The 14619-nt window shown below is 46.6% G+C and overlaps 2 protein-coding genes across 3 annotated transcripts in view; one reads left to right on the top strand and one right to left on the bottom strand.

Annotated features, from left to right (window-relative positions):
- The window catches only part of LOC149372101 (uncharacterized), a 5496-nt gene extending 395 nt beyond the window's left edge, over window positions 1–5101 (bottom strand). The window contains exons 1-3 of the mRNA XM_089585758.1: window positions 4973–5101; window positions 991–1252; window positions 1–400 (exon numbers count right to left, since the gene is read on the bottom strand). The exon at window positions 1–400 is cut by the window's left edge and continues 395 nt beyond it. Coding sequence (XP_089441884.1) covers window positions 97–400; window positions 991–1252; window positions 4973–5036 — 630 coding nt within the window. The 5' untranslated portion in view covers window positions 5037–5101 and the 3' untranslated portion in view covers window positions 1–96. The remainder of the gene's footprint in view (window positions 401–990; window positions 1253–4972) is intronic.
- Window positions 1–14619, top strand: part of CngA (Cyclic nucleotide-gated ion channel subunit A) — a 344600-nt gene that overhangs the window by 304955 nt on the left and 25026 nt on the right. The gene's annotated exons all lie outside the window — the stretch shown is intronic.

Here is a 14619-nt window from a genome sequence, read left to right as displayed (position 1 = left end):
GTCAGCTTCGATCATGTACAATCACCAGATCATTTCTTTTGTGCAACAGTTGGTCAACATGTCAGGCTTTCCGCCGGCCGAAAACACGACACAGTATTATGCGCGCCTTAGTCTAAAATCGTCGGACTGATCCCGGGGCTCCTCGGCTGCCAGGCGCCGTTCTCCTTGGCGCAGCTTTTGCATGACCAGCGACGTCCTCGGTGGACCGGCATCCCTAGGCACGGCAAGACGTTCCAGTAGTGATCCCATGAAACCCCTGGGCCCCATCGCCTCGTTGATGACCGGGAGCACCAGCCTGGCAGGGCTGTCGGAGCAGTCCGGGTAGAGGTGCGAACAGTCGTGGCTCTGGAGACCCTTGGACCAGGCGGCGAAGTAGGCGTTTTCCGGCGCAGGCCTATCCCTGTTTCCATGGAAACCAAAACACCACCAGAAAAGGACTGGAATGAGAACACTAAAGAGATACACTTTACCTTAAAAAAAAAAAAGTTGTGGCATTGTATTGTGCATAGTAGAATCTTCATCAAAAGTAAACAGCTGAAGGGGTCTGCTTCTGAGCACCACAGCGCGGCTCCTCTTGCATTCCTAGGGACGTGGGAGGAACTTAAGTCCTCAACCATCCCACACTTAGGACTATCAAATGCGTCTAAGAGCCCAGCTACACGGCTTGGAAGCAAATCTCGTGTTCTGTGTATTTTTGACAAAGGCTGTACATGCAGGTACGGAAAGTACCGCGCAAGCAAAAGACCAAAACAGGGCAACAAGCAGGAAGTTCGAAAGGGAAGCTCTATTTCGTAAAAACTATTTTGTCTGTACAAAATGAATATTGTGACACCTCGAAGACATCGTAGATCTGTTCGATAGCTGTTTGGTTAACATCCCTGCCTTTCCCTCTCTCTCTCTCTCTCTCTCTCGATAGCTGTTCGGGCTATCCGTATAGCCCCAATTGCAGGATCACATTATGAACGACGACGGGTTGTGCGTTCCACGTACCTGACAATCCCCTGCCAAAACTTGGAGAGGGGAAAGATGTACGTGAGGGTCCGGGCCGCCTCACAGAAGATACGCTTCCTACATCCGGGGTCAATGCTGACGACGGTCAGCGAAGAACGGCGGTGGCCACCTTGCTCTGCTGATCCCACCTGCCGCCATGAAGGCTGCTTTCCATCTGGTAGCGTCGTAGCCGCCGACGTTGTGACTGTGCCCGAGGTGGTGGGGGTGATTGTTGACGTGCCTCGAGGTAGGGGATCGCCGGCTGTGGAAGGCGACAAATTCACTCAGAAAGCTAGATTGGTGATATGCCATTCATAGGCACTCCACAAGACTTGTAATGGAGAGAAAGTTTATATGCCGCTCTCAAGAAATGATGACAGGATAACGCACGGGAGAATTTTTCTAAGCAAAAAAAAAAAAGACCTGAAAGCCTCGTCAAAGCACGGAGCTCCGACTTTCTGACGCCGCACTGCCGTGCCACCTACAATTACCTGGCTGCTTATGCCAACCACAAATTACACTATTTTATTCGTTGGTGTTTTCTGTGTAGTTGTGAGCACATTCGCGATGCCTGGCACCACTGTGAGACGAGAAACCTGTTACAGGTGTGAAATTTATACCTCTCATCACCACCAGAAAAGGCGGTCGGGCTTTATCGCTTATGCATTCGACTTCTGTGATGCAGCCACGAAATCCTGCGAAGCGACAGTGGGCAACTTTATGCCACTACTATGAGTTGAAATATAATGGTTCGTCTCGTCCAGTCCTATGTTGTCAGGGTGGAACCAGCGGAACACAGACGTAGGACAAGAAAAAGAAGGTACACTCACCACACCGCTCGACTTGCAACCGATTTATTTCCAAGAAAACCACCACATTGAAATGTTTCTCTGCGCAAGCGCACACTCTGGACGATGGGAATTCCTGTATTCAGATAAAAGAAAGATATATTCTTTATCCGTGATAAAAACCGAGGGATCGCTGGCACACATCTTGTTTTTCCTGATTAAAAACGCTTCAAGAATTTCACGCTCACGTCTTGTTCTTTTATCTTAATACAGTTGTTCCCATCCTCTAGAGTGTGCGCTTGCGCAAGGAAACATTTAAATGTGGTGGTTTTCTTGGAAATACATCAGGTGCAAGTCCAGCGGTGTGGTGTGTGTACCTCCTTTTTCTTGTCCTGCGTCTGTGTTCCGCTGGTTCCACCCTGACAACATTATGAACCAACTAGCCCAGCAATTTACGCTCCTGTCCAGTCCTATAACCTGATAGCCGGATATTTGAAAAAAAAAAAACAGGAACAAGAGATGTTAGTCATTAAAAGGCGTACAGACGGTTAAAGAACCCCAGGTGGTCGAAATTTCCGGAGCCCTTCACTACGGCGTCTCTCATAGCCTTAGTCGCTTTGGGACGTTAAACCCCATAAACCAAACCAAACCAAACTAAATTTCGAACGCAAACAAGCGGCATGATTTCTTTCATGGGCGTAAACAGATCCTTCTAGCCAGTTTCAGTCGCAGGCGTTGAATGCAATGTAATTAAATATGATTTTGAAGGTTTCCGAGGAGCAGCTCGGCATTTCTAGTCGCGCGTGACGCCAATACACTGGCACCAATTATTTCGACGTCACCGAACCCAGTGGTTGCTCTCAGAACGACCAGTGTTTGCCGGCGACCCTGACGTTAGCCCATCGGAGTTTGACTATAGACCTTTTCACTACCCTCGAGAAAACCGGTTTTCTAGCCTGTGAGGAGAACTTGGGGGAGCTTAATCCTCAACTCTTTCCTATACTACGAGCACAGCCCAGTGCCTATTATGGCGGTGCCCATCGCCGTCTCTTTAAGGACATACAACTCAGGAACGAAGCGGCAGATGCACTCAAAGGAAGCCCCCTAGATAATGGCATCGACCGACCAATGGCATGGACCACAGAAATTTTCCATTATTTGCTTGTAACCGATTCAATTCGAGCTGTCAAGATTCCAGCAATGACAGTGTCCGCCTTTCACCAGTGGTTTCCAGCAGCATACATGTCGCAGTTGGTGCTCATTCATTGGACTGATGTCGAGTTTGTCACAGATTTAACAAATACCCGCCATATTTTCTCCTAAACTAGGTTAAAAAAAATATTAGCATATGCAAGAGAAAAAAATCTACTGAGAAGCAAGCAACAAGAGAAACACTGTCTACACCCATGTCTACACCTGCCTTGATGCAGAGGTGTCCCGTGTTTATCTGCATACTTTGCTTTCGCAACTGTCAGTTGTAATCAACTTTAGCGTCGTTGCAACTCAGTGCCACCGAACAAGGCCACCTGTATCGAGCACGCGGCGGGGTTGCAAGCCCCGCTGCGCGCGCGTGATCGAGGCGGCCGTGCACCGAACTTCAGGCTCACACCTGCGCAAGCAAGCAGCAGCGACCTGACGGTCGCTGGCTTCGTCACGCAAAGGCTTAGTCAGCGGGAAAATGCCGCATCCATTGTAATGCCGCCACCTTTCAAAGAAACCACGCCCAAGGCGCTGATGCTTCGTGGAATCAGGTTGAAGGAATGAACAACGCAGTATGAACGGGGACCTGATGCGCAGTGGCCCACGGGGTTCGCCGCCCCTGCGAACTTCAAAAACGTGTTTCAGGTGCCAAAAAATTTTTCGACGAAAGCCACTGTAGACAAGTCGGCTCCGGAGTAATGGCGCAAAATTTTCTCGCTTAACAATTCGTACAGTCGTGGATAAAAAAGATGAGCACACACGACGGAACACCAGAGCCCCGGAATGACAACGCGGGGCGCTGAGGGTGGCGAAAAGGCTGATAATGAGAGTGCCGGGCCGCTCGCATTCTACAGTATTAGGGGGGTTCAGCGGACTGCCACGGACAGCAAAATTACTGGCTAAAAGCAGCGTTATCATCTATTGTTCCCGCTAGTTCCTTTTGACAAACCATCGCGGACATAAAAAAACAGTAATAAAAAGAAGCCATCTTTGCTCATAATAACCGAGCCAAAATAAATACCGCAAGCACAGTCACGTAGGGCCGGCACTTCAACGCTCGGGCGGTGCACGCTTGATAAAGCTTACTTCCTGCCGTCCCCCCCTAGGCTGCAAATATGGAAACGGCCCGATAGGCAGGTCTGCGTACCGCCGCGCCGCGTGGTGAGATATACGATTTCTGATCGCCAGTGATCTGTGCTAATCTTTTTTACCCGCGACTGTACACAGCAACCCACGATAGTTATTCAAGGAGCGAAGTGAGGTTGTTCACTGTGGCCGCAATTGAAAAATGCATCCGCAAGCCGTGGGCGAAGACTTTTCAAATGCTCCATCAGCAGCACCGAAACGATCCTTCCGGATTCATATGGCGCGGGTTGGATCCCGGCCGCGTAGCACGAATTTCGATGGAGGCGAAATTCTAGAGGCCCGTGTATTGTGCGATGTCAGTGCACGTTAAAGAACCACAGAGGGTCGAAATTTCCGGAGCCCTCCACTACGGAGTCCCTCATAGTCTGAGTTGCTTTGGGACGTTAATCCCCATAAACCAATCACTTTATGTTGCTCTAATGAAACGAGGTCCAGGCCCATATTCTGTTTCTCCGCTGACCGAAGCTAACACGTGGTCGCATGTCACCTTTCAGGCTGCCGCAGCTGCAATGCGACATCTGAAATGGCAAGGAAATTTCTTGGGCGTATCGCATCAGCTTAAATCCATTAGGGCGTGCGTTGTAGACCTAAAAAGCCGAAGAATCAGTTTCCCCGATTTAGCACTATTTTTATAGTAAACTGACACATTCCGGAGTTAGCGAAAATTATCTCCTCAAGGTGCGCAAGACCGGGCTCAATGCAATTTCCAAAGCTATTGTCGCGAAAATACACAGCGCCAAACAACGACACCTTTAATATCACCCAGGTATTATAAACGCGCAATGAAAACAACGAAGAAAAAAATGAAAAATCATGATGGAAACAAATTCGTCAGAATATATACTCACATGCGCTGGGCGTCGTCGCAATGGCGCACAAGAGGATCCAAGCAAAACGATGCATTGACGACATCTTGGTAGAACACACTAGTGTCGATATATCTGACGAAAACGGGTGCTTCCAAGCCTGTGACCTGCTTCTGCCAAGTGCGTAGTCACTATACTGTCACAGCGTTGAATGCGCGACCAGCGCCACCTGTAAAAATGTGGTGCAGCCGTGCCCTCTCGTTCTGTTCCGCATCGGCCCTTCAACACTGCCTCTTTCCCGTTTGTACATTCTGGGAAACTTGGGCGTGGCGCTGGTGTAGAGATAAGATCGCGGAGGGGAAAAGCAGAGGGTGGGGCGACACAATGCGTGAAAATTCCTTCTCGCCTTCGACAATGAACACAGCTGGACCAGCCCTAATCCGGCTTAAGTCTAGCTTAGCGCCCTTCGTACTAACCTCCTCTCTCTCTCAGCACTTGACCTGCCGTCTTGGGTGACTACTTCACCCAAGAATGGGGACATAGCCGCTTTCTTGGAAACTGACATGAAACATCCCACAGAACCCAAGTCACACAGACGTTCGGAAGCAGTAATAGAAAAAAAAAAAAGAAGCAAGACGCGAAGTAGACGAAGGTTCCTTCTATGACTAACGACATACCACGTACTTCCGGGAATACTCGATTTGAGGAAACGGGAGAGTATGCATCTAAGTTATATCTCACTCATTTTTTTCTTTATATTCAGGTGATACGTTGCTTATGCCTTGATGTTTAATTTTTTTTTTACCTAACAAGAGCGAATTGGACTACGCGAATTTAGAAGAGTGGATATAGATGACAATATGTAGAACCGGCAGAACTGACGTACGTTCGTCGTAGATGCTAGCGGCCGAGTAACGAAACGAAAGTATTAAAAAGCTGCGGAAAGCAGTGCGCGTTTACTCCCTGTAAGTGACGCATCTCTTTCCAATCGCTTAGCGAGAATCCGCAACGGACTATGTTTGGGGCACTCCATTTCCGGCAGTTATTTTTTCCGAAATTCGGGGAGCTAAAATCAGCCGATATTTTTTTTATTTCGAATTAGGGTACAAATCAGGTTATGCAGGAAAAAAATTAAATAATTCGGGTTTTCCCAGGCACCTTTTTTTTTGTGTGTGTGGCAAGCGAAAGACTAAGCACTCGTCTATATGCGGGACAGAAAATGCCCTATTTCTTCCCTAAAATTTCGCAAACAATATGCAAAAGACAGGTTGTACAACAAAAATGTTGCCCAAAATTGGATTTTTTCTCATCTACTATAACTATTTCGTAGCGTAAACTGTCAATCTCCTTGGCAGAACTTTGAGTGCATGCAAAACCTGCCTGCATTTTATACTGCGAAAACGGTCATTAAGCATAACAGAGCTTATTTTAAAAGGGTAATATCCTTGGAGCAGGACGTTTCTAGCCTGGAGAGCGCTTGACACATGATGCCGAATACAATGGCCGGTCAGTACTCTTGTTTTAGCGTCTCGATTCTAAAAGTTACTTTTCGAACATATCCTCAAATTAAGTAACATTAGGAGTAACAACTGTTAGGAGATATCTGAGATCACCAGTTGAAAGAACAGTCTTCTGAAAAGAGCACTGGATATGTGGTAATTTTCATGCGGTGTCTTCAGATTTGTTTAGGAAAGCGTACATTCTCTATGCTTTTTCAAATATACGGATATATTTACGAGCAAATCATTCCCTTGCCTCTCTGCGCACTCTGGAAGGGGCATTTTCGGGCAGAAACCTAGTTTAACCCATTCTTTAGAAATCTCACCGTAAAACAGCACGCTTACACGGGACGAAGTAAGAAGACACGCACACACACAGCGCTGAACTTACAACTGCATGGTTTTTTGCATTGCTCGCAATAAATACCAGAAAGGAATACAAAAAAAAAACAAAAAACACCACAGGAAGGCGAGGAAGATATCCTCCTGTCGCATCATGTCGTCAATGGTTATTCAAGATATTGAATCTCTTTTCTTGTCAGTGTCATCGATGGAGTGCTAACGCATGGCGCGCTTTTCCTATCTATGATGAAGGCTTCATAAAGTTCACGTTTGTGTTCATGATTATACCGCCTCAAAATCTGGCTTCGTCCAAGGTTAGGTGTGCAATGACAGGCAGATACGTGTTTTGCCAGCGCGCTGCCGTATCCCGTGCGGATGTTAATGGCGTGCTCTCGTAGACGGTCGTTTATGCAGCGTCCACTTTGGCCCACATAAGATGCGCCGAATGACAGCGGTATCTCGTAGATTACCTCAGTGTCACAGGTGGTGAACATTTTTTCATGTTTCTTACTACACCGCGCTGGTTTAGGGGCATCTTCGTTCACCATTCTGCAAAGCATACTGAGCTTTCTGGGTGCGGTTCGGATCAAATTCACTCCAGCACGCCCTACTATCTTTCTTCAACGAGTGGTTGATCCCGTGCAGATACGGCATAACAGCCATCTTCTCTCTTTGCGTGGCCTCATCGGGAGGCTAGATAGGCGGAGCGCTGTGTGTGTGCGTGTCTCCTTTCTTCGTCCCGTGTAAGCGCACTGTTTTAGGGTGAGATCATGTACCAAGTGGTCGCGCAACTATCCTTAATGTAATCTTTAGAAATGTTTTCAGGGTGCAAGAATCCGATTTTACTACCTAGAGAAGGGCTGCAGTTATATTTGCCGTTCTGCTGTTCACGTTCCTATTTTTGGAAGACGATTAAATTCACAGGTGCCAGGTCAGAAAGCGGCGGGGTCAGTTTTTAGTCACGGCTTTTCTTTTTTTTTTTGTAGATTTCGTCGGCGGGGGGGGGGGGGGGGGGGGGGGTCTTGCTTTTTAAGTTTTCCTTTTATGCGTAGCATTGTGACGTTCCGTGCGTGAGCTACCAGGGCCCATATCTTCGGCGGAATCTTCTCTGTGCTCAACCGTCCTACTCCCTTGTCTCCTCTTAAACGGTCCGCGTTCGGCGGCGCCGCGTTGACGGAGCCCCCAGCGGCGGCAAGCCACTGAAGGGGTACAATGGTACAAAGGCGCCGGCGGGAGGGAAAGCCAGCCCAATTAGGCTGCCTGGCCGTACAAGGACACAGGAGAGGCTGACAACCCGACAAGGGAAGAAAGCTGCCGGCGGGAGACAAACGACATTCCAACGAGGGAGGTCGGGGGTGCCGCGGCGCCGCCGTGGAAAGGAGGAAGAAAGAAACAATCCAGCCTGGGAGACAGCAGATCGGGCGTGGCCGGCGGAGGAGATATAGCTGGCGAGTGCGGACGAAAGGGACGCTGAGGACGACATCGTTCACAAAAAGGGTCCTTGAGCGCCGAAGCCGGAAGGCGCGCGGTTTCTGCCAGCCACCGACGGATCGCAACTCCGGTGGAGCCCCTCCATCGCCCCCATGACGGCGTCACCGCGTAAGCTCGGACACCCCAGCCTCTGATGTACCATGTATAATTATTGATTACATCATTTTGTTTAAACTGAGCCATACGGTGTCTTCTTGCCTCTCCGTCCCGTGTGGACCTGCGCATTATGTGGGGTCGTCACAGCATATTGCAATCACTCAGTTATGTCCTTGGGCGCGGCCGGGCAGCCACCAAACCATGTGACGGGACATCACGGTGTTTGGTGACGTCCCGTCACGTGGTAACGTGACGTCACCAAACCACGTTTTTAAAAATAAAGAAAAAAACAAAAAAGAACAAAAAAAAAGAAGAAAAGGAGGGCTGAGCATGGTGGCGGTAGCCACCGCCCCGTTTCAGAAGGGGCGCTCCTAACCATCCATCCATACGTCACGGAGGAAAAGCTGCTGGAGAAAAAAGTGCCGCCAAGCAATACCTTGTGCAAAAAGACCGCGCAATATGCAACGCACTCTTGGCTTAACCAAGCTAAGCCTGGGCATCTTTTTTTCTTATTATTGAAGGGTGCTTATATACTCATGGGAATTTCTTTAGTATGGGCAAGTTGCGATTAATGCAATAGAAAAAGCGCTGCTTTTTTTCGGATACTTTTTTGGTTTCTGGAACACGTCAGGCATGCCGTAGCAGAAAGTTAGAATTTACAACAAAAGAAAAAAATTAAAGTGACACTCGAGCTCTGCTTTAAAGGGGCCCTGCGATGTAGCATAAGGTCTTTATTCTTTGTACGTAGAGTAAGGGACATTGTGACTCCTGAACACCCAAAGAGATCGCCGAAATCGTAATATTTAATATTTTAATCTTTTCCAGAAATGCACGTATCGAGCCGATGGTGTAGCTGCGCAGCGGCCATTTTCGGCAGCGGAAATCAGGTGGCATCGAGACTGGGCGCTGCCTGTCTGATTGGTTGGGCGTCCAGTTGGCACATTGTTCCTTTACACTCACGAAATGGATCCAAAATATTATGTCTCCGAGTACTAAAAGCTTTCACATACCACAAAAACTGGAAAGAAGCAGTAAGCGCGAACGAAAACTAATAAAAGTAATGCTATAGGGGTGACCCTTTCCATTCCGCTTCAAAACTTCGTGGGGGCGAGTGCTTTTCAAACCACACGAAGAGACACTCATTTTAGACACCATAGCAGGCAACCATTCAGAGCGTGGATAAGAAGGCCCGAAGTTTTTTTTTCTTTGTGTGATATGCATAACGCAGAGAGACTGAGAGCATATACACAATACTGAGTCGGCTGAAAGAACGTCAATCACGAATAGCTAGAAGTCGCTTTGCTAAACTCCAAGCGCTTCGCAGCCTAATAGTACCTCGTAGGCTAAGGGGAGATAATAAGAAATATTTTTTCTGCTTTCACTCCCAAAAACTTCTACGTAATCAATGTGAACAAGATTGCGAGAATGAAAGCACTTTCAACATCTCTACTGTCCCCTGTTCCCCGCGTTCTCCACTTTATAAGTATCGCCTCTCTTGTCACCAGACGCAGTGCTAAGGCTCGGGTAAGTTCACCGAGTTCTCGTGTGGCGAAGCCATCGTATTTAAGTTCTTTCATTCCCTTCCCATGCGGTTCAAGGTTAAAGTGGGCCGCCATGAATGGGGGAGACGAAAAAGCGGTTAAACTAACCGTCTTCGCTAACCCCTCGAACAAAACAAAAGAAGAAACAGATTGTGGTTTGTTCCACACAAAAGAGGAGTTTTAGCTTAGTCGAGGTGTACTACCACAGACGTATACCGAAATAGCATATGTAAACTGCGCATACCCAGTGTCTCAGTGTGGAGCAAAGTTGGGAGCGGACCTGCCACTGCTCATGCGCATGAGGCTTACGTTAATCTGGTATACGTATTCGGTAGTGACTAGTCGCTGTGCTAAATTTCTGTGATACCCGTTCGGAAACACTGGCGTTTTGCGTGGCACACAAAACTCCTGAACACAACTCCGCTCACGTACGCATCACGACATGAGGGTGTCTTGCGCAGTCAGCGTTGGCGAACTCCCAGATACATTACGGGATAGGCAAGGAAACGCCATCACCAGGCGTACATATTAGGCAGTGCATGCGAATCTCAGATTCCTTCTGACGTCTTTCATGGCCTAGGCTGGTAAGGTAAATCACTGAAAACATGCATCGCCGGGCGCATTAGGGCTTGCATTTTGCACAGAGCCAGTACCTCGAAGCATCATTAGTGAACACGAGCGTGCTTGTTCCACTGGCCCAGTATAAACAAAGGGGCATAAAACGTGACGTGGCATAACAACTTTCCAGACAGCTTCATGTACACATTATCTCTCATTAGAAATTGCAGAACTATTTGTTCGACGCGCATCGTGAACCTATCACGATGAATTTCACTGATCCACAACGTTCATCTTGCGAGGCTCGTGAGAGGGGAGCAATAATGTGATGCATCACGTTCTGCTTGAAAACGGCTCTGTTCAGCATTCCTTAATTTACGTAGCGTTTACTTAATCTTCACTTCATAACAAGCCATCGGGCAGAGCACTTTAGCGACGACTGCTCCTAGTTGCTTTGAGTTAAATTTCAGCACGCAGTTTGAATTAACTCTAGCAGCGTTTGTTTTCCGTAGTTTTCCTCCATACAACTTCTCGTCGATTCAGTGAACGCAGAAGGTGAAGGTGAGTAAGGAAGAGCAATGACTATAGCTCATTCTGAGGTTAGGAGTTTTATTTTAAGCTTTATGATTAGTCCTTACGATATTATCTGTACAAGATCGAGCATGCTTCACAACGAACATTAATTGTCCATGAAGGAAGAAAAGCGCTTTGCCATTAGTGAAATGATACTGACCGTTCATAATTATCAGTGATAATAATTTATTGAGGCCTTACATCACAAAACAGCACATGAAGGAAATTTAAATATAAGGAAAACACTACAACTAAAATTTGAACACATTTTATGCAGATGTCGGTCTGCGCTTTTCTGGTGGCGTGACTTTCAAGGATGTTTTTAAAATTGTCCGATTGCTGCTCAGGTACCAGCACATTACCTCTTAAAGCACACCACGACCGCGTAGTCTTTCTCTAAGTGAGGTTTTTCTATATTTTATATGTCTTTTCCTTTTTTTTTTCGTGAAAGCACTGCAGCTCTTCTATCCCCGTGTTAGTCTGTCTCTAAGGCTGTCGCTAAAAAGCGCACAGGAGGGAAGTGCACCCTTTTCTGCCGGATTGACGGGCCACCCTTTTCTGCCGGATTGACGGGCCCCACGTCCGAGAAATCGAAGCGCGCCTTCCCTTTTCCAGTGCAAACTTTCGTCCTAGCATAGGCACTTTCAGCTGTCTCTCTCTCCATCTGTCTCTCTCTTACTTCTTCCTCGCTTAGTTCATTTTTTTTTTGTTCACCGCTGACGACTATAGAATTGCAGTGGTCTATGAGACGAGCACGTTTGTTTGCAGACTTGGTAGACCACTTAATATGATTCATATATATACATCGCACACGTCGACATGTCGTGCAAAATACCGGCAACGGATTTACAGGCCGCTTTTGCTTTAAGGCTGGCAGCCGTTCGCCCTTACTCCCTTCGTTCCTTTTTGTTTCTTTTTTTATTTCCTTCGTTGTCTCTTTTCTTCTGCCTTTCCTTCTCTGTCCTCACTTTTTTCACTGTTTCTTAATTTCCTTTTTTCTTCCTGTCTTTCAAACTTTCTTTCCTTCCTTTCTTCCTTCTTTCCTTCTCTCTGCCTTCCTTCCTTTCATTTGATCCTTCCTTCTTTCTTCGTGCCCTTCAGTCCTTCTTTTCTTTCTTTGCTAGAATTACCGATACCGGTGCCCACGAGTCCCTGAACAGGCCTGATTCCCCACTGATTTATTCGAAAAATCTTTAAAAAATATGAAAACTAGGCCAAATAAAATGCAAGATGCACTCTATTTTCTACATCAGCAAGTGGGCAGGACGTAAAAGAATATGGCTCGACTGAAGTCATTCCTAGAAGTTATCGGTAGTCAGTCTCAACTTTTTAGATCGCTCTCATGACTACACCGCTGAAACGAAACTAACAGACCTACATATAGAGGAAGCCGCGAGACATTCTCCCTTTCATTTCTCTTCTCCGTTCGCAGCGCATTCTACAAAAAAAAAAAAATTCGTCGCAATCCGAATTGTGGAAATACATTCTGCTTTTCAACGCGCGCGTGCAACAACAGAGGCAACACGAGAAGGGGGGTGTTGTAAGCGTCGTCTCTTCTCTCGATCTTAGCATTTCCTGCGCAGCGCAAAATTAGCAAAAGGAGCCACGCACTCCCTAAACACAAAGGAGTAAAAAGGGTGTAAAGCTGTCCCCCAGCGCACTCCCTTTAAAGAAGGGTGTGCGCTGGAGGACAGCTTTGCACCCTTTTTACTCCCTTATAGGTGCAGTCGTGTTTAGAGTGCACACAGTACACCGCCTCTGTTCCTTGCAAAAGAATTTCACTGCTGTTACCGTCAGCTGCGTTTCGAGAAGTCGTTTTCTGCTTTCCTTGCTCATCACTCCTTTATTCGCCCAACAAATCCAGTGAGGATGAAACCAATTATTTTTATTTCTGGATTTGTCACATATTCCACAGGAAGGCTAAATTGGTGCCTGCAGGTCCCTGTTACCACTGCTACCACCATACTCCGTTCCCCATTTTTTTGCCTCCGACAGTCAGTTCCTCGACGTAGGAGGAAGTTTCACCACGTGCGAATTCTGACCACCAAGGCTGGGCGTAACCTACAACGCTATAGCTTCGGATTCCCTTTTCGCTTCACCTCCGTCATGCCTTTCCCACGAAAGTCGTGCGCGCGAATGCAAAAAGATGCGATTCTGAAAGGAAAACAAGTGTGCCCAATTCTTCAGGAGCTGCCCACAGTTTTCTTTAGCGGAATGAAACTTAATTTATTTTTATTATTTATTTAAACATACTGTCAATCCCTAGAGGGATTGTAACAGGGGTGGGTACAGAAAAACAATTTTACAGTATTATTAACAAAGAATTATACCAGAGAGAGCGACACAATCGACTGGTTACATTAATACAGGACGTGTCAAAGTATATGTACAAGGAATTCAAGAGGCAACACAGAAAACTTACTGTGTTTCAAAATACATAAATAACAATGGTAAGTACACAATTTGTAAAAATTAGGATCATAAAATACATGCAAGTAATGCAGCACCAAACAATGAAAGCAAAATGATCAATGTAATAATAACACAGATATCATACAATAGTTTTACTCTGCGTTTGGCCACAATAGCGCTTCTTCTACAAGCTGGGTAAACTTTTCAGGCGAGCTTTGTTGTGCAATTATTGGATCAAGTTTGTTCCACTCGCGCACTGCGAGAGGAAAAAAGGAGTAGTGAAAGGCGTTGTTTTTACACGAGAATTCCTGAATTGTGAGAGCGTGTTTGTGGCGTGTGTTTCTAGAACGGTTGATACTAACAAAGGCTAAGGGATCAATCTTAAAGGAATTGTTAAGCAGTTCAAATAGGAACTTCAAGCGGTGTGCCTTGGCTCGGTTAGTCAGCGTCGGAAGGCCTGCGAGATGTAGTAGTTCAGTTGGGGAATCGGTGCGGCGGTACCTGTTGAATATGAAACGAACAGCCTTGCGCTGCACGCTTTCTAACATGGTTACATCGTTTTCCACGTACGGAAACCAAGCTATGTTGGCGTATTCAAGAACTGGACGAATAAGGGTGACATATGCGAGTTGCTTAGTGCAGGGAGCAGAATGACGCAGCATACGTTTGAGAAAAAACAGTTTGTTCGTAGCTTTTGCATTCATCTTGCATTCATAATTTCTCGTTTTTTCGTTCCATCTTTACTTTCCAGAATGGCGGATAGTAAGCAACAGGTTGGACATTCCGATAGAGAGGACCTAATATCACACGCCGTGCAAATAGCCAAAACAGCTAAGACGGGCCTTGAAGAATACAATATCTTCTTGCACGGCCGTAGTAGCTCGGCTTTCCCTTCTATGAGACTTTGTTCGGAGCATGGCCACGTATGCTTGTTTTGGTCAGAATTCACTTTATTTTTATTTATTTTTTTTTGTTTTTTGCAGATTCGTCTGTGATTTGGTTTCGAAGGACTGAGTGTTGCACTTTGAGCACTTCTCTACACATTATTCTCGTTTTTATAGTTGCAGTCATTATTCGGGCTTCACCCGCTGCGTTATTTCTTGTTGTATACCCCCCTTTTGTAGAAGTGTGATCGTAATATGAGTTAAGATTCACCGCTGGAATTATGTTCGTGTGG

Source organism: Amblyomma mixtum, chromosome 1 (genome assembly GCF_055824585.1).
Source record: "Amblyomma mixtum isolate Tamu chromosome 1, ASM5582458v1, whole genome shotgun sequence".
In the NCBI taxonomy this organism is placed as follows: domain Eukaryota; kingdom Metazoa; phylum Arthropoda; class Arachnida; order Ixodida; family Ixodidae; genus Amblyomma; species Amblyomma mixtum.
This window is presented reverse-complemented; position numbering and strand designations above follow the sequence as displayed.